Here is a 26,539-nt window from a genome sequence, read left to right as displayed (position 1 = left end):
GTGTAAACGAAAACATTTTCTGAAATTCTGAACAATTTTTCAAAAAATTTAACAAGTTTTAGAAAACAAGCTTGAAAATATAAAGGAAAAAGGGACAATAAAATTAAAAAACAGGAAAATGAAAATTTAGAAGAAGTAAGAAAAAGAAAAAATGAAATGAAAAAGGAAAAAGGGGAAGGAAATTTGAAAACTAAAAAAACGGTGAAAAGATGTTGAGGAAGTTTCTAGAAGGTTCCCAAAAACAGTCATGAATCTTCTGGAAGGTTCCCAAAACCAGGTACTGTAGCGCCTTTAATACCTGATAATTAGGCCGACCTATATCATTCTTTGGTCGCTCGCCTCTGTGTGATTCAGCAAGAATCTTCTGATGAATGCGGTAGATAGGATTTTCATGAGAGCAACTAAGTGAGGAGTACCCTTTGCTGGAGCCCCTTAAGGGTCATTTTTGTGGGCCGAGAGCGCGTCAGTTGCCACACTATTAACCGTCGCCCCGTGTCGCCGTGCTGGGTGCTCCCTCAGGATTTTAATTTTTTAAACGTGTTTTCGGGCTTGAGATAATTTTTTCAATTTTCACCGTTTTTTCCTAGATTTTTGGAGAAAAAAATGCGCAAACAAATTATTTTTTTTTCTTCCACGAGAGGCATGGATTTGCTTCCATGAGAGGAGAGGGGCATAGTTATGTCTCTCAGAAAGGAAAAAAACATGTTTTTTTGTTTCCATGAGGGACACCAATTTGCTTCATGAGGGTGGCGCCTCTCGAAAAAGGAAAAAACACATTTTTTGGCTTCCACACGAGAGGTGCTTTTCATGGATGCATAGATTTTGCTTTAGGAGAGGCGTAGTTGTGCCTCCCAGAAAAGGAAACAAAACACGTTTTTTGCTTTCATGAGAGGCATATGTTTGCTTGCACAAGTGGCGGAGCTGTGCCTCTCGAATAAGGAAAAACCATATTTTTTGGTTCCACGAGGGGCACAGATTTGCTTCTGCGAGAAGCACTACTGTGCCTCTCGCAAAAGGGGAGAAGTGGAAAAAGCGAGTTTTCAGCTATGCTTTTTTCTATCGGGGTTTCCACACATTTTTTGTGAAAAAAGTTTGTAGAAACCTATTAACATATGATCTAGTTTCGAATATCTCGACGCGAGGAATCCAACAGTGAAAACGGTTTAGAATCTGGACGCACGGTTCAAGAGGTAAAGCGTTTTGAAAATTGAATCTACAAAAATCAGGAAAAGTCCAAGGTTGCCACTTGTCAGCTTCTGAGGAGGTGGGATTGACCTTTGCAAAGGGTATCCTTAACTAGTGATTTTGGCTTGGAATTGACCTTTGCAAAGGGTATCCTTAACTATTGATTTTGGATTTTTTCTGCTCGCAACGAGATAGAAGGTTGTCTCGCCGCAAGAATTGATTCTATTTGGCCGCACAATTTGTTCGTTTATTCGCTCTTGGCTCGCTCACACAGGGACCATAGTTTCTTCGTGTGGTTTTCTTCTGCCAGCTTCTTTCTTTTGATTTCTCATCGAATTCTCAAAGATAGTGCATTGTTTAACAGAGAAAATGGAGACATGAGCACATACACATAATTATAGTGTCCTTTGACAGTGTATTGAAAGAATTTCCATCAGCTAGTTGACAGAAAAGTTCACCCATTGCTTTGAGAAAAATGCTCAAAGGTGAAAAGAAACTGTTAGTTGTGTTCTTGATAAATTATATCTGCAATACTTGAAGTTGCACATAAACTTAACTAGAAGCAAGTTGAAAACTAAAGTAACCTGTTACTTATGTAAAAAAAAAGAGAATTCCATCTGGAGTATAAGTATAAATAACAGTTAGATATAATTTCAAAAGCTGATAGGATAACACTTGAATAAGGAAACTGAATAACAAGAAACGATGGTATGAGCAAAATACTACCCGAACGGGTACCTACTGGACACGGTGTTCGCGTCTGATGCTTCCCCGGCTTGGCGAGGTATTAAATTCGGTCTTAAACTTTTAAAGTAAGGGGGTGATCTGGAGGGTAGGAAACGGAAGAAGAATTCAAATTACCAGGGACCAGTGGATCCCAAGGGAAGAGGGCCTTAAAATAGCTAACTTCATTTGTAGAACTCGGCTAAGATGGGTGAACCAACTACTGAACCCAGGGGAGAATGAGTGGAACACAGCTTGGTTAGGCAACTGTTCCACCCTTTTGACGTAGAGGAGATATGCAGAATTCGCATCCCCATGGGTGATGTGGAGGATTGTGTGGCACGGCATCATGAGAGGTCCGGGATGTTCACTGTCAAGAGTGCATATAGGCTTGCAGACACTATTAAACGGAATGGTAATGAGTTGGCTTCAAGTTCTGGCAATGATCCGGGCGAGAGGACCATATGGGACGTGATATAGAAAACAAACATCCCAGGGAAGATCAAAATTTGTGGGTGGAGAGCTGCCACCCAATCCCTAGCTACCAAGCATAATGCGCTCAGAAGAACTCTGGCCAAAGAGGACGTGTGTGCCATATGTGGAGTAGAAAGGAAAGATGAGTATCACACCGTGATCACGTGCACCAGAAGCAGGGCATTGCGATTCGCTATGAGGGCAATCTGGGTACTGCCGAAAGAGTCAGCCTTTAGGTGGACAGGTAATGATTGGTTACAGATACTTCTAATACCGCAGATCGAGGAAATCAGGAAAAGAATACTGCTGATTCTCTGGAAGGCCTGGCACCTTAGGAATTATATCATCCACGGGGATGGAAAGGACACGGTCTCAGGAGCCGTGAAACACTTGATCCGACTGGAGGATGACCTGTCATTGGTCGCGCTTGTAGATTTCCCGACTACTGGGCAGCAAAACCATTCACTACTGGCTGACAAAGGATGCAGACCACCAGACCCAATGCCAAATGTGTGGCTTGCCCCGCCAGTGGGTAGAACAAAAATAAATTGTGATGCCGCCTTTTTATCAGAGTCAGGTAACACCTGGGGAGGCACAGTGGCAAGGGATCATCGAGACTTAGTCCTCCTCTCGGCTGGCGGTAGCTCCCTCAGTGTAAGTCTATAGAAGAAGTAGAGGCTGCTGCGGTGCTGATGGGTCTGATGGAGATGTCAAAAGTGTTCAACGGCCCAATAATCATAGAAGTTGATTGCTCCACCATCGAGAAGGAAATCTAGGTTGGAGGGGCATGCCGATCGCCTTGGTACGCAGAGCTGATGGATATTAACAGAATGAAGACTCACTTTGACAAGGTGGACGTGAGGGCGATCAAGAGAGGGCAGAATTTCCTGGCACACGGGATCGCTGCGGCAACAAAGGAGTCAGGGGATCACCTGCTGATAGCGGGCGTCCATGCAAGTGTCAGAAGTGCCATGAGCTCTGAATGTACCACCACCAACGCATAATTTATGCTTTGGTTCTAAAAAACGATGGTACGAACATTTGAAAAAGTTATGCCTGGATTCCATTGTACGTTCAGATGAACTAGTTGGTATCGGCAATCCAGTTCAAAATCCCTATCCTAGCCTTCTCCGCCATGCGATAATGGCATGAGGGTGTTTATCCCTTCTTGAAGACTTTGCTGAGGAAAAAGTTGAATTAGTCGTCGGTTTTAAATTTATGTATTCCGTTTGTTGATGATTTTGGTGGTGTTGCCCTGCATCAACTTTAGTAAATATTGTCGTGGATGCAGGCACTACAGGAATCAGCTGATTTGCCATCTGCTATGGCAGACGCAAAGAACCAACAGTTTTCTGTTGAGGTCTATCCCGTAGAGGTAGTCAAATTGGATCCACCCACTTTCCTTCGTTATCTTCAACTCTTTCTCTTTTGATAGAGGAAGGCATTCCCAGTATAAATGATGATTCTTGCTTTCGTATTGTTAATGTTTTCAATTGTACACGGAGGACTTAATGATTATTCGTTCGCCGGAACCAGAAGTAAAAATTGAACCTCTCTACATCTGCGGGCCGGTAGGCCAGCCAACTAACTCTTCAAATTTTTCGATCTGGTAAAAATGAAATTAGTACTATAATGAGTCATATTTATTGTAGAAAGCTGGCGGCAAAGGTCTTTGCCGTCAGCCGCGGATGGCAAACATGCCCAGCACAGTAAGTTACGGTAATGAGCTTCTTTACCGTCTGTTTTCGCGCAGCGGACGACAAAGACATTTGCCGTCAACTTTCCTAGTGAAGCAGACGACAAATAAGCTGGACGGCAAAAAATAGCCGTTAGCCACGTTAGGTGGCTAACGGGAGGTTTTGCCGTCTGCCAGCTGACGGAAAACATTCCCTCCCCTTTGTCGTCTGCCATTTGACGTTAGCAGACGCCACTCCTCCCCGCTCTTTGCCGTCTGCCACCGACGGCAAACCACCCCAGCCTTTGCCGTCTGCCACAGACGGCAAAGTGACCAAATGGGTTAGCTCCCAGGTTGCACAGGGTTGCTGCCACATGGCCACTTTGCCATATGTGGCAGACGGCAAAGAGCCTGCACTGCCTCTTTTTTCTATTTTTTCTTATATCCAAGCATTTTCACAACAAATATATATATATATATATATATATATATATATATATATGGGCAAGTTTCACAGCAAACATGTGAGATATCCAACACATAAGTTTCATCCATACATACATAGCAAGTTCCACATACATAGTTCCATCCATACATATTACAATAGTTCATGCATATAGCACGTTCCACATTGTTCGCCGATAGAAAATGAAAACAGAAAGGGAAAATAAGCACTCCATCAATGCAAGCTTCCGTGAAGTGAATGAAATTTGTAAAATGGGAAATAAGAAAGTTAGAAGAAGAAGAATAGAAGAAGAAGACTAGAAGAAGAAGAAGAAGAAGAAAATGAAGAAGTATATGCCAAGGTTATCATGCCATTTTGAGCTAAGTGAGCTAAGTATATGACATTTTATTAGCTTACCAAGGTTATCATGCCATTTTTTACCTAAGTAAGCTAACTATATGACATTTATGAGCTTACCAAGGTTATCATGCCATTTATGAGCTAAGTAAGCTACTTATATCATAAATGAACTAAATAAGCTAATTATATGTCATTATTGAGCTAACCTAGGTAATTATGCCATTTTTGAGTGAACTAAGCATATTATGCCGCTTTTGACATAAGTAAGCTAAGTATAGGTCATTATTGAGCTAACCTAAGTAACTAAGCATATTATAGCTAACTTAGCATACTAGAGCTAACTTAGAGCTAACTTAGGTAAAATTGATCATTTTGGTGCTAAGTAAGCTTATTATGTCATTTTTGAGGAAAATAAGCAAAGTATATGACATTTATGAGGTACCAAGGTTGTTATGCCATTTTTGACCTAAGTAAGCTAATTATGCCATTTTTGACATAAGTAAGCTAAGTGTATGTCATTATTGAGCAAACCACAGTAACTAAGCATATTAGAGCTAACTTAGGTCATTTTGGAGGAAACAAAGTTAAGTATAGATCATTTTAGAGCTAACTTAGGTAAAATGGATCATTTTGGAGCTAAGTAAGCTTATTATTGTCATTTTGGAGGAAAATAAGCTAAGTCTAGGTCATTATGGTAAGCATATTGTCATTATGCATTTGTTAAGCAAAACACTAGAGAAAACTTACCGTCATCACGAAGGTGAAGCACCGGGGTTGCTCGTGCCGGTACCACCTGGAGAAGGATCGTGCGATGCTTGTTTGGAGTTACACTGCACCAAAGATCATTTGCAATGTCTCGTTAGCATGATGACACCCAAATGTTAAGACTAGTAACTAATGACCATCCAAATGAAACTCATCATGGTCCCCGGAGCAATGACTGGCATCGACGGAGGGGTCTGACCGGTCTTCTTGCACACAAACTGCACATTTGGTTTTGATGAGTCAGTCATACTAGTTAGTAATGAAACGAACATTGCGTGCATGATTTGGCTAATATGCAGAAGAAACTTACCACGAGGTGCTCGTACATGGCCCGCTTCTCCATGCCATTCTGGGCCCTCTCCTCCTCCAACAACCTTGCCGTCCTCTCCTCGAACTCTCGCTCCTTCTCCGCTGCCTGCCGGTCCCTCTCCTGCATGAGCGCCTTGGTTCTCTCTCTCTCTCTCTCTCTCTCTCTCTCTCTCTCTCTCTCTCTCTCTCTCTGAAGAGCAGCCAGCAACACCACTCCTTGTTAGCATTGTAATCATTGATGGCCGCACACACAATGTAATGGAGGAAAGATAGATGAGTCCGTATAACTAACGTCGAAGGCGAGCTCGATTGGCCGTTGACGAGGCCTTATCTCAGGAGCGGAGCTCAACTGGCGCGCCTTGATCTCCGAGAGAGTGCGAGGACAACGTATAAGTCCATCTCCAATAGCTATCGAGCCATGGGACCTCCTGCCACCAGATATCATCACCAGATCTGGATCAATGGGACCCTGGCTCGGGTTAAAGTCTTCCTCTTTCCTCGAGTTCCCCTCATCTCTGTACCTCACGAGCTTGTTGTGGGAGGAGATGTTGGTGAAGTTCTCTGGATGTTCGAGGTCAGACGCAGAGAATGCCTTGACCTTCTTGTACGAGGCAGTATGGGCCATGGCATAGAGGTCGTACACCTCTGGCACCTCCTCCTTATTGTGTCGCGCCAAAAATAGAGGAACAAAGTAAATTAGAATTAAAGGGCTCAAGCTAGCATGAAGAATGAATTGCACGAATCATGAAGCAAACCACATACCCAGTTCCACCCGAACTGATATAAGTTGGCGCTGCCTTAATGGTGTGACACACCTTCCATTTGGGCACACCGGTCCTTGGCATTGTTGTGGAGGGCTAGCCATTGGTCTGAGCACCACTCATCCGCCAACACCTCCCAACAATCCATTGATCCGCACACCATCTCCGGGGCACCTACGTTAGTAAAGAGAACTTGAGCGCTACGCCTACGAATCAAATCAAGGAAACTAAGTACAAAGCCTTAAGAATAGGTAATTACCGTCATGTACTACTCCTTCTTCAGAAACTTCTCGCGGCATGCCAGCTTGGTCTTCTTAATACCACGCGAGGCGTAGTAGTCTCGAACAGCCTGCACCCGAGCCTCGTGCCATAAGTTTTGTAGTAGGCCCTTGCACTCGGCATCGATAACCTGTGCCACAGCCTCCTCGTATCCCTCCTCACACCTGTAGATGTCTGCAATCAAACGAGACAACATTGATTAGTACAATAACTAGCTATTTGAAGATTTTTAATTGTGTAAAGGAGAAATTACCCAAAACTTTCTGATCACCATGTCTGCCCTCGTGTGGCACAAGACACCATCGATCATCTCCTCAGGCGGGGCCGGAGAAGCCAAGTAGTGCTCCTAGCTCAATCCTAGCTATGGAAGCTGACCCTCACCGGGCAACATGACAAACCCCGGGAAGTTTTGCTGGCAAAGCACACCAAGGACGGTGTTGGGCCTGCGGACAACCTGAGCGCGGTCCCAACCCCTGCAGTATGACAAGGCCAACACATTAGATATATTTGAAGAAACGTGAAGGCAAAAGGTACAAAAAGAGTAAATGCACTTACCTCCCCCATCAGGGAAAATCAGCCACCTCTGCTCGCGGGTCGCCGGCACGGGAGGGAGCCGTGTACAACCACGATGGTAGACGGTGGCCCCCTCAACCACCTCGCCCTCGCTATCAGTTGGATCCCAGCCACCATCAGCATGGCCACTCGGCCCCTCGGGCGGATCCGGACAGGTACCCCATCCGGACGTCTCCTGGGATGTACCCTGGTCCGGAGTCTCGTGAGCTGAAGTCTCGTGGGCCAGAGGCTCGTGGACCGGAGTCCGCGTAGCCTCCTCCTCAGACATGTCCACCATACCAGTCCTATGCTCGGGTGAATCAGCTGGGGGTGGCGGCGAGGAAGGCGTAGGAGCCTGCCTACCTCTCCGACCACCACATCCTCCCCGACCTCCTCTCTTCTTCCCTCCCCGACCTCCTCTCCCGGTGGGCAACGAACCCGACGAAGAAGCGCCCACAGGTGTCTGCATACTGTCGAGCAATGCTCTCCGGAGAGACTGGCATGGAATGGAACTACCCCTCCCACCACGCGCCGACGAAGAAGGAGCCTCGGAGCGGTCCGGACCCGCGCACACCATCTTTCAACACCTATCATGACAAAGAGTTAAAAAAATTAGTACAACATAAAAAAATTTAATACCGACATGAAGAATAATATGTATATGACTTAAGTGTATCATCATCAAGTACAACATAAAAAAATTGAATACCTAACATGAACTAACAATATATATATATATATATATATATATATATATATATATATATGTATGTATATATATGTATATAATAGAAATTGAATACCTGACATGAACTAATAATAATCTTGATCGTCTATATATGCTCCGGGATCAATAAATGCATCATCATCATCACTATCATGAACGACGTCCTCATCGGGTTCAGCGGCATCAACATGTGAAAGGCCACCTTTATGTAATCCGTCAAGCATTGACAGGTCATCCGCAACAGTAACCTCTTCTTGTTCCGGCTCAGGGTGAAGTCGGATTCACTCTCGCTGTCTACTTCAATGTTCTGGGGTGAAGTAGAGTGGTTCTTGAAATGTTTTTTGGAAAGACGTGTTTCTTGGACTAATTCTCCTTCATATGTGTCTGGGTTAATGTGTGGTTCATAATCCTCTTCATTGGGGAGAGGTGGTCTAACACGTGGCGGCACTTCATAAACGACATCCCAACCATTCAGATTTGGATCAGTTTGGCAAGCCCACGGTAGATAGAAAACTTGGGTCGCCTGTTGAGCCGTAATATAGACACCGGGAACATCTAAATGTGTGCTTTGATTGATTTCGACTAGCCTTATATCTTCATGGTTCCTTCTAGTCTCCTTCGGCTAAAACCAATAACATTTGAAGACTACGACATTCGGTGGGCTTTCACCATAGAATAGAAGTTCATAAATTGCTTGAACTCTCCCATAATACTCGGTACCTCCTTCGCCGATAGTAGACACAACAATTTGTAGACTTTTGGTCGGCCATAGATAGCTCTTTGCTGAAGGTAAGAAAGCGATACTCGTTGATGTCGTATTTGTCAAATGAACGGACCTTATAGTCAAAACAATTAGCGACTTGTCTCAATTCGGCGTCCATAGACTCTGAATTAGCCTACAAGTTTAATACGAAAGGATTGTTGCATTGGCCACAAATTAGACGAAGAAATGAGAATGGTCTAATGGAAATAACCATTTGTTTCAACCAAGAGATGAAACCGGGAAAGCCGCCTCCATGCTTTGCTAGAAGCTCATACTCTTTGATGGATTCCTTTTGGATCACCGCTCCATCCGAGAATTTGGCGACATATCGACTGTATCAAATATCCGGGAATAAGAGCAGTTCAAAGGAATTAAAAGTTGTGAAACAATGTACCAAGAACTTACTCGATGTACGGCCGCACTTCTGTTAGGTTGTTGAAGATATACAACGAAATGGTCCGCCATTCTTCGACATCCAACGATATTGTTTTCAAAGCACCAGCTGGTGCGAGATTCCCTTTGAATAGGCCGAGGTTGGATCCACCTTTTTTAGGGTCGCCAGCATTGTACCTAGGCTTCAGATTATGCAAATGATGATTTTTGGCTTCGTAGTGTGCTGTCACGAAGTTTGTCGCCTCCTCAGTAATGAATGCCTCGGCCATCAATGCTTCAGTTCTACATTTATTTTTACATTTTGCTTGAAGCGTCTTCTGCATCCTCTCAGTTGCGTAGCACCAACGATTTTTCACGCCCCCCAATCTTGCCTCGGTCGGGAGATGCAAAATCAAATGCTGCATTGGATTAAAGAAGCCCGGTGGAAAGATCTTCTCTAACTTGCAGATCAACTCCGGCGCCAACTCTTCCATTTCTTCTAGCACGCCAGGCGATAGTCATGTCGCACAAAGAACATGGAAGAAATAGCTCAGCTCTGCTAGTACTAGCCATTCATCCTCAGGGATAAAGCCACACAACATCACCGGCATTATCCGCTCAAGCCATATGTGCCAATCATGACTCTTGAGACCAATTGTTTTCAATTTTTCAAGACTTCCTCCCCTCTTTAGATTCGCTGCATACCCATTGGGGAACATCAACTGCATTTTCACCCACAAGATAATTTCCCTCATAGCTGGCCTTCCAAGACCGAACCATGCCTTTGGCTTCGTCTAGTTCCGCTTTCCTTTCGGTTCTTGCATGTTTTGTAACGGTCTATCACATAGTGCCTCCTGATCGACTCTAGCCTTAGTATTATCATTTGACTTCCCCTCTATGCCGAACAATGTACCAAAAAGGGCCTCGGCGATATTCTTTTCAGTGTGCATCACGTCTATGTTGTGTGGGCAAAGGAGGTCTTTGAAGTAAGGCAGATCCCACAAGCATGTCTTGTGAGTCCAGGCGTGTTCCGAATTATACCCCTTGAAATACCCTGGACGCTCTGGATCTGGCTCGAGAGCATTTAACTGATCTAGGGTCTCTTGGCCTGTCAACGTAGGTGGTGCAGAGTTTTTGACAACTCTACCTTTGATGAAGTTCTTCTTGTCTTTCATGAACTTATGGCGAGGATCCAGAAACTATCTATGCAAGTGGAAGAAAGAAAACTTGCGACCCACCTATAGCCAATGAAACTGAAGAGCTGCCTTACATGTGGGGAACGGGAACCTTCCATGCACACACCAGCCAATGAATAGCGCATACGCTAGCAAGTCATGCATCGAGTCAATGTACCAGACATGCATTATGAAGTTCTGTTTGCTAGCGGTGTCGTATGTCTTGAACCCATTATCCCAAGCTTCTTGCAATTCATCCTTAAGCGGCTGCATGTACATATTCATATTCTTCCCCAGATAGTTGGGCCCTGGAATTATCAACGTGAGGAAAATGTTCTTTCTTTGCATAATCTGTCCAGGGGGGATTGAGTGGAATGACAAATACGGGCCAACAACTGTATTGCGTTGCCATCAGGCCAAACACATTGAACCCATCCGTGCTGATGGTGACTTGAGGATGCCTTGGATCTGTCGCTCTTTGCTCATATAATGCATCGAAGTACTTCCACGCAGAACCATCCGATGTGTGTATCATCATCAGATTCCCATCTGCATCTAGTTCGGTTCTTTTGCCCATTTTGTGCCATGTCATCTGTCTGGCCGCCTCTTCGACCATGAAAAGATGGTGAAGTCTTGGTATTGGCATATACCGAGGAACATTAACGGGGATTTTGGTCTGCGTCTTCTCACCCATACCGTTGTCTACCACAACATACCTGGAAGACTTGCAAATGGGACAATAGTTCAAGTCCGCATACTCAAGCCTAAATAAGGCACATGCTTTCTCACAGGCATGTATCTTCTCATAGGGCATCTTAAGTGCACGGAGGATTTTGTCCAACTGGTACAGGTTTGCAGGCATTACATGGCCTTTGCGTAGAAAGCATCCAAATACTGTCATCATCGCGTCGTAGCATTCTCTTCCCAAGTTGAATTGAGCCTTTAGAGCCATTACTTGTGAGATGACATCCAACTGACAAAGCTTAGTGTGCTCATGGAGAGGACGTTTTCAAGACTCGGACATTTGGTTGAAGGCCTTTGCAGATTCCTCCATCTCATCGTCCGAATCCCGAGCATCATCGAAGTCTTGCACCATGTCTTCCATACGGTACCATGCTCGTCGGGGCGACGACGAACCACCTCAACTCTGGCTCGTTGAGCAGACTCACCATGAAATGTCCACGCCGTATAACCGGGCATAAAACCACTCTTCTGCAGGTGTTTGCCCATTTCATCCTCTGTCCTCGTGTGCCAATTGTTGCACCGGACACAGGGGCACCAGGTTTTCCTCTGGCCATTTGCAAATGCGACTCTCACAAATCCCTTGGTTTTTGTTAACCATTCATTGGTCATGTCTTTCTGACTAGTGTGACCAGTGTACATCCACGCACGATCACTCATCTTGCCTCTCTACTGAACACACAAGAAATATATATATATATATATATATATATATATATATATATATATATATATATATAATTCAGCATGTATATATTCATCAGTTAATCTAGTTTGTCAATTTTATTACGTCCATGCAACCTACACTCTAATAGGTAAAGATAGGTCCTAATCCCACCCGAGTATGTGTACATTGGGTTCATTTTCCCATGCTCTGCTCCGAATCCGACGCAAAATTTCGGTAGCACCTCCCTACTGTTCTCCTGATACATGTCTCTGCAATAAAAAGAGAGGATGTGTACCCGGAGAACAACATGGAGGCACTGACGAAATTTATGGGTCGGATCCAGAGCAGAGCATATGGGAAAACGAATCCAATCAACACATACTTGGGCTGTCCATGGATAACGTTGGACAATTCGAAAGAATCATGGTTATAAATATGCAAATGCATGCCTATTTATAACTGTAACCCTTTCAAACGGGAGATGCATACTAGTCATGCATAATGATGATTGAAGACACCTATAGCTAGCAAGTTTCATCGGCACGAAGACCGGATCAGAGCAAATAATGAAGGGGGGAGGAGGAGATGTCATTTGTGCTCACCCACGAACGCAGGGGCGGAGCTCGTCGAACACCAGACCCTCGCAGCAACGAAACAACTTCACATTTAAATCCAAAGATGAGTGCTACTTCTTGAGCTTGCGTTGGTTTTTCCCTTGAAGAGGAAAGGGTGATGCAGCATAGTAGAGATAAGTATTTCCCTCAGTTAAGAACCAAGGTATCAATCCAGTAGGAGAAACGCGCAAGTCCCCAATCGATGCACCTGCACAAACAATCAAACACTTGCACCCAACGCGATAAAGGGGTTGCCAATCCCTTCAAGGCCACTTGCAAAGGTGAGATCTGATAGAGATAAATAAAACTAAACAAAAGATAATTTTTTTGGGTTTTTTGGTTTATAGATCTGAAAATAAAAGGTTACAAAATAGTAGATCGGAAACTAGTATGATGGAAAATAGACCCGGGGGCCTTAGGTTTCACTAGAGGCTTCTCTCATGAAGGCAAATAATATGGTGGGTGAACAAATTACTATTGAGCAATTGATAGAAAAGCGCAAAGTTATGACGATATCCAAGGCAATGATTATGCAATATAGGCATCACGTCCGTGTCAAGTAGACCGACTCCTGCCTGCATCTACTACTATTACTCCACGCATCGACCGTTATCCAACATGCATCTAGAGTATTAAGTTCATAAAGAACGGAGTAACGCCTTAAGTAAGATGACATGATGTATAGGAATAAACTCAAGCAATATGATGAAAACCCCATCCTTTTATCCTCGATGGCAACAATTCAATACGTGTCTCGCTACCCCTACTTTGTCACTGGGTGAAATCGCGCAAGATTGAACCCAAAGCTAAGCACCTCTCTCATTGCAAGAAAAACCAATCTAGTTGGCCAAACCGAACCGATAATTCAAAGAGAAATACAAAGATATCAAATTATGCATATAAGAATTCAGATAAGATTCAAATAATATTCATAGATAAGCTGACCATAAATCCACAATTCATCGGATCTCGACAAACACACCGCAAAAGAAGATTACATCAGATAGATCTCCAAGAACATCGAGGAGAAAATGGTATTGAGAATCAAAGAGAGAGAAGAAGCCATCAAGCTACTAGCTATGGACCCGTAGGTCTGTGGTAAACTACTCACGCTTTATCAGAAGGGCAATAGAGTTGATGTAGATGCCCTCCGTGATCGAATCCCCCTCCACTAGGATGCCGGAAAAGGCCCCAAGATGGGATCTCACAGGAACAGAAGGTTGCAGCGGTGGAAAAGTGTTTTCGTGGATGCTTCTGGTGGTTCTGGAATAGTTGTGAATATATAGGAGGAAGTGCTAGGTCAGGAAGTCACCGAGGGGCCCACAAGGTAGGGGCGCCCCCCTAGGTCGCGCCCTCCACCCTTGTCGCCGCCTCGTGGCTCTTCTGACTTGCACTCCAAGTCCCCTGGGTGTCTTCTGGTCCAAGAAAAATCATCGTGAAGTTTGTTTGGACTCCGTTTAGTATTCCTTTTCTGCGAAGCTCAAAAACAAGGAAAAACAGAAACTGGCACTGGGCTCTAGGTTAATAGGTTAGTCCCAAAAATAATATAAAATAGCATGTTAATGCATATTAAACATCCAAAATAGATAATATAATAGCATGGAACAACCAAAAATTATGAATACGTTGGAGATGTATCAAGCATCCCCAAGCTTAATTCCTGCTCGTCCTCGAGTAGGTAAATGATAAAAACAGAATTTTTTATGTGGATTACTACCTAACATATTCATCCATGTAATTTTCTTTATTGTGGCATGAATGTTCAGATCCATAAGATTCAAAACAAAAGTTTAATATTGGCATAAAAACAATAATACTTCAAGCATACTAATAAAGCAATCATGTCTTCTCAAAATAACATGGCCAAAGAAAGCTATCCCTACAAAATCATATAGTCTGGCTATGCTCCATCTTCATCACATAATGTATTTAAATCATGCACAACCCCGATGACAAGCCAAGCAATTGTTTCATACTTTTGATGTTCTCAAACTTTTTCAACTTTCATGCAATACATGAGCATGAGCCATGGATATAGCACTATAGGTGGAATAGAATATGGTGGTTGTGGAGAAGACAAAAAGAAGGAGATAGTCTCACATCAAGTAGGCGTATCTACGGGCTATGGAGATGCCAATCAATAGATATCGAGTGAGTAAGGATTTCCATGCAACGGATGCACTAGAGCTATAAGTTTATGAAAGCTCAAAAGAAAACAAAGTGGGTGTGCATCCAACTCGCTTGCTCACGAAGACCTAGGGCAATTTGAGGAAGCCCGTCATTGGAATATACAAGCCAAGTTCTATAATGAAGAATTGCCACTAGTATATGAAAGTGACAACATAGGAGACTCTCTATCATGAAGATCATGGTGCTACTTTGAAGCACAAGTGTGGAAAAAGGATAGTAACATTGCCCTTTCTCTCTTTTCTCTCATTTTTTGGGTGGGCTTCTTGGCCTCTTTTTTTTGTGGGCTTCTTTGGCCTCTTTTATTTTTTTGTAAAGTCCGGAGACTCGTCCCAACTTGTGAGGGAATCATAGCTTCCATCATCCTTTCCTCACATGGGACAATGCTCTAATAATGATGATCATCACACTTTTATTTACTTACAACTCGATACTTGGAACAAATATGACTCTATATGAATGCCTCCGGTGGTGTACCGAGATGTGCAATGACTCAAGAGTGACAAGTATAAAAATTATGAACGGTGGCTTTGCCACAAATACATGCCAACTACATGATCATGCAAAGCAATATAACAATGATGGTATGTGTCATAATAAACGGAACGGTGGAAGTTGCATGGCAATATATCTCGGAATGGCTATGGAAATGCCATAATAGGTAGGTATGGTGGCTGTTTGGAGGAAGGTAATATGTGGGTGAATGTCAGCGGCGAAAGTTGTGCGGTACTAGAGAGGCTAGCAATGGTGGAAGGGTGAGAGTGCGTATAATCCATGGACTCAACATTAGTCATAAAGAACTCACATACTTACTGCAAAAATCTATTAGTCATCAAAAAAAAGTACTATGCGCATGCTCCTAGGGGGATAGATTGGTAGGAAAAGACCATCGCTCGTCCCCGACCACCACTCATAAGGAAGACAATCAATAAATAAATCATGCTCTGACTTCATCACATAACGGTTCACCATACGTGCATGGTACGGGAATCACAAACTTTAACACAAGTATTTCTACAATCCACAATTACTCACTAGCATGACTCTAATATCACCATTTTTATATCTCAAAACAATCATAAGGAATCAAACTTCTCATAGTATTCAATGCACTTTATATGAAAGTTTTTATTATATCCCTCTTGGATGCCTATCATATTAGGACTAAATTCATAACCAAAGCAAATTACCATGCTGTTTAGAGAGACTCTCAAAATAATATAAGTGAAGCATGAGCGTTCAATAATTTCTACAAAAATAAAACCACCGCCGTGCTCTAAAAAGATATAAGTGAAGCACTAGAGCAAAATTGCCTAGCTCAAAAGATATAAGTGAAGCACATAGAGTATTCTAATAAATCATGATTCATGTGTGTCCCTCTCAAAAGGTGTGTACAGCAAGGATGATTGTGTCAAACTAAAAAGTAAATACTCATATCATAAAAGTCGCTCCAAGCAAAACACATATCATGTGGTGAATAAAAATATAGCCTCAAGTAAATTTACCGATAGACGAAGACGAAAGAGGGGATGCCATCCGGGGCATCCCCAAGCTTAGGCTTTTGGTTGTCCTTGAATATTACCTTGGGGTTCCTTGGGCATCCCCAAGCTTAGGCTCTTGCCACTCCTTATTCCATAGTCCATCAAATCTTTACCCAAAACTTGAAAACTTCATAACACAAAACTCAACAGAAAATCTCATGAGATCCGTTAGTATAAGAAAATAAATCACCACTTTTGGTAGTTTTGTGAACTCATTCTTTATTTATATTGGTGTAATATCTAATTTATTCCAACTTTTCCACGGTTCATACCCCCCGATACAACCCATAGATTCATCAAAATAAACAAACAACACATAGAAAACAGAATCTGTCAAAAAACAGAACAGTCTGTAGCAATGTGTAACTCTCGAATACTTCTGTAACTCCAAAAATTCGGAAAAATTAGGAAAACCTGGAAAATTTGTATACCAATCTTGTGCAAAAAGAATCATATCAAAAGCACGCTTATGTAAAAAATGAAAATTATTTTCTTGGGCTCAAAAGTTCTTTTTTTCAGCAAGATCAAATCAACTATCACCGTAAGCCATCCCAAAGGTCTTACTTGGCACAAACACTAATTAAAACAAAAAAACAAATCTAACCAGGGGCTAGATGAATTATTTATTGAATAGAACCAAAAAAGCAAGAACAAAAATAAAATTGGGTTGCCTCCCAACAAGCGCTATTGTTTAATGCCCTTAGTTAGGCATAAAAACACATAGATCTAAGTATTGCCATGTTTGGTATGCAATCCATAAGTAGCTCTCATAATAGATTCATATGGAAACTTAATTTTCTTTCTAGGGAAGTTTTCCATGCCCTTCCTTAACGGAAATTGAAATCTAATGTTTCCTTCTTTCATATCAATAATTGCACCAATCATTCTAAGGAAAGGTCTACCAAGAATAGTAGGACATGTAGGATTGCAATCTATATATAGAACAATGAATTCTACTGGCACAAAATTCCTATTTGCAACAATAAGAACATCGTTAATTCTTCCCATAGGTTTCTTAATAGTGGAATCCACAAAAGGCAAATTTAAAGAACAATCATCAAATTCACGAAAACCTAACACATCACATAAAGTTTCTGGAATTGTGGAAACACTAGCACCCGAATCACACAAAGCATGGCACTCATAATCTATAATCTTAATCTTAATAGTAGGTTCCCACTCGTCATAAAGTTTTCTAGGGATAGAAACTTCCAATTCAAGCTTTCCTTCAAAAGATTTCATCATAGCATCAACGATATGTTTAGTAAAAGCTTTATTTTCATTATAAGCATGAGGAGAATTCAACATGGATTGCAACAAGGCAATGAAATCTATTAAAGAACAACTATCATAATTAAATTCCTTGAAATCCAAAAGAGTGGGTTCGTCGCTACTTAAAGTTTTGACCTCTCCAATCCCACTTTTATCAATTTTTGCATCTAGATCTATAAACTCCAAATCATTGGGACGCCTTTTAACTAAAGTTGACTCATCTCCAGTCCCATCTTTATCAATATTTATATTGGAAAACAAAGATTCAATAGGAGTCACATCAATCACTTTAAGATCTTCATCATTATTTTCACAAAAACTAGAAAAACACGCTTTTACAAATCAATCTCGCTTAGCACGCATCTTAGCGGTTCTTTCTTTGCACTCATCAATAGAGATTATCATAGCCTTTAGAGATTCATTGATATCATGCTTGGGTACAATAGATCTAATTTTCAAAGAATCAACCTCAAGAGAAATTCTACCAACGTTCCTAGCCAAATCATCAATCTTAAGCATTTTTTCTTCAACCAAAGCATTGAAATTCTTTTGCAAACTCATAAATTCATTAATACTATTCTCAAGATCAGAGGGCATCTTATTATAATTTTCGTAAGAATTGTTGTATGAATTACCATAATTTTTAGAGAAATTACTAGGGAACGACCTAGGATTAAAATTGCCTCTATATGCGTTATTACCAAAATTGTTGCTACCAACAAAATTCACATCCATAGATTCATTATTATTTTTAGTCAAAGTGGACAAAGGCATATCATTAGGATCAATAGAAGCACTCTTGCTAGCAAACAATTTCATAAGCTCATCCATCTGTCCACTCAAAACATTAATCTCTTCAATCGCATGCACTTTTTTACTAGTGGAAGATCTTTCGGTATGCCATTGAGAATAATCAACCATAATATTATCTAGGAGTTTAGTAGCTTCTCCTAAAGTAATTTTGATAAAAGTACCTCCTGTGGCCGAATCTAAAAGATTTCTAGAAGCAAAATTCAATCCGGCATAAAAAAATGGTATGATCATCCACAAATTTAAACCATGAGTAGAGCAATTTTGTATCATCAATTTCATCCTCTCACAAGATTGTGCAACATGTTCATGATCAAGTTGCGTAAAATTCATAATATCGTTTCTAAGGGAGATGATCTTAGCGGGAGGAAAATACTTGGAAATAAAAGCATCTTTACACTTATTTCATGAATCAATACTATTTTTAGGCAAAGATGAAAACCAAGTTCTAGCACGATCTCGTAGTGAGAACGGACATAGCTTCAATTTAACAATATCATTATCCACATCTTTCTTCTTTTGCATATCACAGAATTCAACGAAATTATTTAGATGGGATGCGGCATCTTCACGCCGGAAAATTGATCTTTCATAACAAGATTCAGCAAAGCGGCATTAATTTCATAAGATTCCGCACTAGTGGCGGGAGCAATCGGAGTACTAATAAAATCATTATTATTAGTATTGGAAAAGTCACACAATTTGGTATTCTCTTGAGCCATCGTGACAAAGCAAGCAAACAAAAAGCAAACGAAAAGTCAAACGGAAGAAGGGAGAACAAAAAGGAAAATCTTCTTGAAAATCATTTTAGAAGTGGGGGAGAGGAAAGCGAGAGGAGAATGGCGCATAATGTAATGTAAGAGATGAGAGTATATGATGGGTACTTGGTGGGCTTGGCGTAGATCTCCCCGGCAACGGCGCCAGAAATTCTTTCTGCTACTTCTTGAGCTTGCGTTGGTTTTCCCCTTGAAGAGGAAAGGGTGATACAACACAGTAGAGATAAGTATTTCCCTCAGTTAAGAACCAAGGTATCAATCCACTAGGAGCAACGCGCAAGTCCCCAATCGATGCACCTGCACAAACAATCAAACACTTGCACCCAACGCGAGAAAGGGGTTGTCAATCCCTTCACGGTCACTTGCAAAGGTGAGATCTGATAGAGATAAATAAAACTAAACAAAAGATAAAATATTTTGGGTTTTTTTGGTTTATAGATATGAAAATAAAAGATTGCAAAATAGTAGATCGGAAACTAATATGATGGAAAATAGACCCGGGGGCCATAGGTTTCACTAGAGGCTTCTCTCATGAAGGCAAATAATATTGTGGGTGAACAAATTACTGTCGATCAATTGATAGAAAAGCGCAAAGTTATGACGATATCCAAGGCAATGATTATGCAAAATAGGCATCATGTCCGTGTCAAGTAGACCAACACCTGCCTGCATCTACTACTATTACTCCACACATTGACCGCTATCCAGCATGCACCTAGAGTATTAAGTTCATAAAGAACAGAATAACGCCTTAAGTAAGATGACATGATGTAGAGGAATAAACTCAAGCAATATGATGAACACCCCATCTTTTTATCCTCGATGGCAACAATTCAATACGTGTCTCGCTACCCCTACTTTGTCACTGGGTGAAATCACGCAAGATTGAACCCAAAGCTAAGCACCTATCCCATTGCAAGAAAATCCAATCTAGTTGGCCAAACCAAACAGATAATTCAAAGAGAAATACAAAATATCAAATCATGCATATAAGAATTCAGAGAAGATTCAAATAATATTCATAGATAAGCTGATCATAAATCCACAATTCATCGAATCTCGACAAACGCATCGCAAAAGAAGATTACATTGGATAGATCTCCAAGAACATCGAGGAGAACATGGTATTGAGAATCAAAGAGAGAGAAGAAGCCATCTAGCTACTAGTGATGGACCCATAGGTCTGTGGTAAACTACTCTCGCTTCATTGGAAGGGCAATATAGTTGATGTAGATGCCCACCGTGATCGAATCCCCCTCGGCAGGATGCTGGAAAAGGCCCCAAGATGGGATCTCACGGGAACAAAAGTTTGCGGTGGTGGAAAAGTGTTTTCGTGGATGCTTCTGGTGGTTCTGGAATATTTGTGAATATATAGGAGGAAGAGCTAGGTTAGGAAGTCACCGAGGGACCAACAAGGTAGGGGGCCCCCCTAGGGCGCGCCCTCCACCCTTGCCGCCGCCTCGTGGCTCTTCTGACTTGCACTCCAAGTCCCCTAGGAGTCTTTTGGTCCAAGAAAAATCATCGTGAAGTTTTATTTTTTTTTGGACTCCATTTAGTATTCCTTTTCCGCGAAGCTCAAAAATAAGGAAAAAAACATAAACTGGCACTGGGCTCTAGGTTAATAGGTTAGTCCCAAAATTAATATAAAACAGCATATTAATGCATATAAAATATCCAAAACAGATAATATAATAGCATGGAACAATCAAAAGTTATAGATACGTTGGAGACGTATCAATGAGTAACATAGCATTATTGTTCTTGCCATCAACCTAGCTAAATATTTACAACAGTATGCCACCGAAATATATGTCATTCAGGGTTCCGTCGACGTCGAGGCACCCCTAACCTATATAGATGTCATTTAGGCTTTCGTCGACGCTAAGGCAACCCATAACCCGCTCGTCCCCGGGCGCCCTCAGGTATGGCGACGCACGGTCGATGGGTCAGCACTCGGACCGGGGGATTCTCGGCCTGGGCGACGGCGCTGGGACCTGCGGGACCCACTGGCTCCACCATCTATCCCCTCAGCGACCGGCGATCCTCGACCCTCTGCCCCGACCCTCGACCCCTCGGCGACCGGCGATCCTCGACCCTCGTTCCCGACCCTCGACCCTAGTTTTGGCGACCGGCGATCCTCGACCCGGTTCCGTCGGCGCCGACCCACCCCTCAACCCGGTTACTACTACTACTCTTCTTTTCTTCTCTTCCTCTTCTTCTTCTTCTTCTTCTTCTTCTTCTTACTCTTCTTTTTTCATCTTTCTTCTTAACCTAAACTAAACTAAATCTAAACCAAAACCTAAAAAAATAGAAAAAACCTAAACTAAACCTAAACTAAACTAAACTTAAACTAAACTAAAAAACAAAAAAAAAAGAGGAGAAGAGCTCACCTTGAGAGGGGCGGCCAATGGAGCAATGGAGGAGAGGGTGGTGGAGGAGGCGGCCGGTGCAGGAGAGCCGCCGCAGGGGAGGGAGGCAAGGCGGCCTGGGGCAGGGCAGCGGGGCGGTTGCGCCAGGCGGCGGGCCGGGGCGGCGGGGGGTCTGGGGCGGCGGTGGCGGTGGGGGTCGGGGGCGGCGGCTGCGGTGGGGGTCGGGGTGGAGAGAGATGGAGGCAGAGAAAGAAGAGAGAGAGAGGAGGAGGAGGAGGAGTGGGGGGTGGGCCGTTAGCCGTTAGGTAGTAACCTCTTTACCGTCTGCTAGCAGACGACGACTAAGAGGGAGGGTGGGTGGGCCGTTACAGTGATGACAAATAGGATCTTTGCCATTAGCGAGTTCTTTATCGTTTGTTTTTTAAAAGCAGACGGCAAAGACCTCCTTTACCGTCTAGAGGACAAAGTCTTAACTTTTTGAAGAAAAAGACAGACATCATTATCAGCGCATCAAGTCTTTATCCACAACACCATGATAGTACATCTAATAAAACAATAATTAAACACACTCCTGTCCATTTATTAAGCGTAGGATCTAAATCTACGCAGGATCGACATGCAATAGTCCAGAGATCGATCGATGGCATGAATCATGTAGTAGCAACTTAGACTTAATTAGGCACACGCACGATACGTGACAGAGCATGCATGCATGCACACACATGCATAAACAGATAGCTATACGACGATGGAGAACGATGAACGTGAACACACGGTGTCGATTGCACGAACCATCGTCTTCTGCATGCATGCGTGGTCTTGATTGGAGCTAATTGGCACCGCCGCCGCCGTCGGCAACGCTCAGGCCGAAGTGCAGCCGAGGAAGATGGGCCCACTGCAAACATGCACGCAAACCCACACAAATTAATGTCATATTTGATAGTGTAAATTAAGCGCTAGTATTAAAAAAATTACAATTAAGCCAGATCAAATTATTAAATGAAATTAAACATGAAAAATCAGCAGCGCGGGTTCACCAACAGATCCTACTGTATTATTGGTTAAACAAACACAATGTCAAGCATCAAGTTGTGCACAAGTAGTGTACGGCTAAATGCTAAAGAACCAACAAAAACATGAAGATCATGGACCAGATCATCACCTTTTTGGAACGAAGGCTCAAGAAGAGCCCGGCTTTGAATTAACAAAGCCATCAACCGGCCAGGATTACACAAGGTCACCAAGCATGAGCGACCGAAAGATACATGAGAGCTGACTGAACAGCTAACAACGCAACGCCCACTACTGCACACCAAGACAACACACGAGAAAATCCTGCAAGTAATGTCGAAGCCCGCTGCACCCGGGACCAGATACAGGAAAACAAAGAAGCATCGAGGAGCAATCAGTAGCATGGAAGCACCGAGGGTCGCCTGACCATGTAGCATCGGACGAAAACAAACACTTGTCTTCCAACGCCGAAGAGGAACCCTATCCTCTCGCCTAGGCTCGAAGGCGCCGTACCATCGGATCGTTGGGAGCTCACCCGAGAGCTAGAGCAAGCGTCGGCCGACACACCTGAGCAAGCACACAATCGGTCCTCGCCACACCGAAGACACACCACATCCGCTGCACTGCCCCCTTCCTTGGACACCGAGAAACAGAAGGAAAGCTGCCAGGAGGATCGTCGAAGAAGCACAACAGAGCACCTGGGGCGAAAAGTGGAAGCACTAGGAGTCGCTCCAGTGACCGCACAGGGGGAGATGCATCTGCAGTGGGCGTCACGGCTGTCCACAGGACGGGGAACCCTATCCCCCTCCGAACATGGCACAACCACGACCTTGCCGCCGCAGAGCAAGACTCCGTCGAGGCATACACCTGCAGGAACGCACACCCTACACAAAAAAATCACCCCTTGGGCTCGCCGCCGACGAGAGCTCTCCAATCTCACTACCACTCTCCCGAAGAACCAGAGAGCCCCAGGCGGCGTCTCCAAGAAGAGAACGGCGCGCAGGGCGCCGCCGCCGCCCAACCCCGGGACGGGTTTTGAGCTTTCACCCGGGATCTGGGACGGGGGTGGATAGAGCAGGTCCTCAGCGGCGCCTCCAGGGAGAAAACCACGCGCGCGCGCGCCGTCGCCGCCGTGGCCGGAGAACCGGCCAAGGGATTACCCCAGACGCAGTCGTATACCACCGACACCCCGCCGGCACCGGATCTACTTGCCAAAGCAACAGATCTGACACGGCCAGAGGGGGGAGTGGAGCAGAGGAGGAGAGAGGCCCGACCTTCAGATCTGGAGTGGAAGAAGCCCACGCCACGACCACCTCCTGCCGGCTCCTCGCTGCCCAAGCTGCCGAGGAGGCCGTCCGCCGCATCCCACGCCCGCCACCTGCCGTGAAGGTAGCGCCGCCTCGCCGTCCGGGGCCGCCGCCCCGGCGTCCGGGGTCCTTCGCCAAGGGACGAAGCGACGGAGAGCCTCGCCGCCACCTTCATCGGCAGCCTCCTAGGCAGGCGTACCTCTGGTGGCGGCAAGGGGAGGAGGGGCTGGAGGGGGTGGCGGCGCGGGGAAACCCTAGTCGCCCCGAGTCGCCCTAGGAGGACGACACGGGAGCCGCGGGAGGGGGGCCCTACAAGTAGATACTCCGACCAGATCATCACCTTCAAGGTCAAAACGAACCAACTATCATATACTAGCTTCATGTGGAAACTGCATATTCGACAACATAATAAACAAAGAAAGGAATGTCGGCTGACCCCTATTGCAAAGCAAACCACTATATCTCATTGGTGAGTCTCGACGAAGTCCACAATCGATGTTGTCCATCCAAAGACGATGCCAAATTTGGACATATATACTCGTACACTAAACTGTTACTCGTTGCCAACGAAGAGGTGAGGTCCAAAACTCAAAAACAACACCTCCAAAATCGTGGCCTCAACCGGCAAAGCCAACCCATGGGGGGTTTTGTTCACCCGGGGAAGGAACCTGACTGGAGAATACAATGCTTCATTGATAGAGAGCAGCGCACCACCGTGTCAATCTCTCTTTGTCTGCAAGTGTCAAGCGCCTATCTTTCTTACACAAGCTTTCGGCTTTCTAAAAAGGAGGACTTATTCAGGCTAATTGTTGTCGGCTTTGACTTATTCTCCATACAGGAGTTTTTCAGGCTCACACATCCTCGCTCGATCATGGACTACCTCAGTAAGGAGGAGGAAACAGAGCTCAAAGTTTTATTAGCTGCAAAGTTATCTCCAGAAGCTTTTGGGGAGTTATTCGCCCCTGACAAATCACCCACTCATGAGAAAGGTTCTGCAGTGCCAGTCTCTTCGGTTTTTGATCGACTCCAGTAGGACTTGGCTGCTAAGTCTGTGACGGTGGATACTGCTAACATGACAGCAGGACGGGTCTCAGTTTTTGACAGATTGGATAGGCCAGTTCTTCAGAGGAATGTCACGGCTCATGAAGGAAAACAATAAGTATTTGAAAGACTGGAATGGCCCAACACATCGGCTCAGCCCGGTCCGCAAGTGTAACGCCCCGGACACACCCGCCGGTGGTTGTTACTCCTGGCATTTGTCTGAAACCAGGGCACATCAGCCGAGACTGCGAGTCTTTTTTGCTTCGAAAGGTCAATCCCAGACCAACCAAGTTTGGGTCCCTAAAGCTCATCCCAAGCCTCCCAGTGGATCATCTAAACAGGCAAAAAATCATACTATTTTGGACACAAATCAGGCAAATCATGTTAATCATTTAAATTAGGCAGGTTTCGATTTGGACTTGAATTTGTCCCCTGGGCAAGCGCGACACAAGGTATGTCTCGATCTCAACCTTGGCCGGTCGCAGGACTTAAATGATATACCAACTAGTAGTTATCCCCTACATGATTTTTTATCCTTTTCTTTGGGTAATAATCACTTACCTGCCAAACTGCTGGATGAGACGGGAGGTAAAGAAAGGACAGCCAGCATTTACCCCAAGGAAATAGAGCCCTCCCCCCTTGCCGCTTCGCCTTCTAGCCCCCTTCAGCTTGACGTTGCCGCCTCTGCTTGCCCCGTGCCGCCGCAGCATTCGCTCATGGCCGCCTACCCCATCGATCCCACACCTTTCCTTCCGGGTAGGTACAATGCGATGGAGGTGGCCGGGCGGCCGACATAGTGTCGGTATCACGTCAGTGCGCAAGTATCGGGAGTAATTGAAAAAAAACTACCACATTTCATGTATTCGTTCCACAGAACTACCACATTTTGAAAACTGAACAAAAACTCCAGATTAGTGCTAATTTCGTGACAAAAAACTACCAAGTTGAGTTGATGACCGTTTTTATGATTTTAAACCTGTTTATGACATGTGGGACCAACAGCAAAGTCAACTCTGTTTATTTTGACCGTGAAGTTAACCGTTATGACAAATGGGACCCACATGTCATCATCAACCTTCTTCTTCCTCCCCTCCTTCTTGTTTGACATTTCAACAAGCACCTTATGTGCATCGGGCAGCACCACCGTGCCGACGCGTCGACGCCGGTGAGCAGCGCCAGCCCGTGGCACCGGCGACCTTCTTCCTCCTCCTCCTGCTCCCTGCTCCCTGTTAAGTGACAGCGCCCCTGCCTACTGATGCACTGCTGCTGCCCCGCCCCGCTAGCTCCGCTCACTGCCGCGCTCGCCTGCCGACAGCGCCCAGCCCCCCGCTAGCTCCGCCCACTGCCGCGCTCGCCTGCCGACAGCGCCCAGCCACGCCCTGCTAGCTCCGCCCACTGCCGCGCTCCCGCCGTCGTTGATGCTCACCATGGCCGGAGCACCACTGCCGCCCGCGCTCGCCACGACTCAGACGAGGTGCGCGCCGACTACACCGCGCAGCTCAGCCACTCCTTCCGCTTCCTCGCCTGGTTCCTCCTACCCTGCTCCCTCGCCGGCGGGCACGACGCCATTCTCGGCTTCTCGTGACCGTCGTGGCAGCAGGGGCCGCCGGGGAGCAGCAGTGGTGGGGGCGGCAGGGC

At 44.4% G+C, this 26,539-nt stretch overlaps 1 protein-coding gene across 1 annotated transcript in view; it reads right to left on the bottom strand.

Annotated features, from left to right (window-relative positions):
• Nucleotides 1-21,955: 21,955 nt before the first annotated feature.
• LOC109782467 (protein YABBY 1) overlaps nt 21,956-26,539 on the bottom strand; it is a 68,160-nt gene continuing 63,576 nt past the window's right edge. Inside the window, exon 6 of the mRNA XM_045233012.2 lies at nt 21,956-22,437. Coding sequence (XP_045088947.1) covers nt 22,372-22,437 — 66 coding nt within the window. The 3' untranslated portion in view covers nt 21,956-22,371. The remainder of the gene's footprint in view (nt 22,438-26,539) is intronic.

This window comes from Aegilops tauschii, chromosome 2 (genome assembly GCF_002575655.3).
Source record: "Aegilops tauschii subsp. strangulata cultivar AL8/78 chromosome 2, Aet v6.0, whole genome shotgun sequence".
NCBI classification, from domain to species: domain Eukaryota; kingdom Viridiplantae; phylum Streptophyta; class Magnoliopsida; order Poales; family Poaceae; genus Aegilops; species Aegilops tauschii.
The sequence above is the reverse complement of the archived record's forward strand: the minus strand, read 5'-3'. Positions and strand labels throughout refer to the sequence as shown.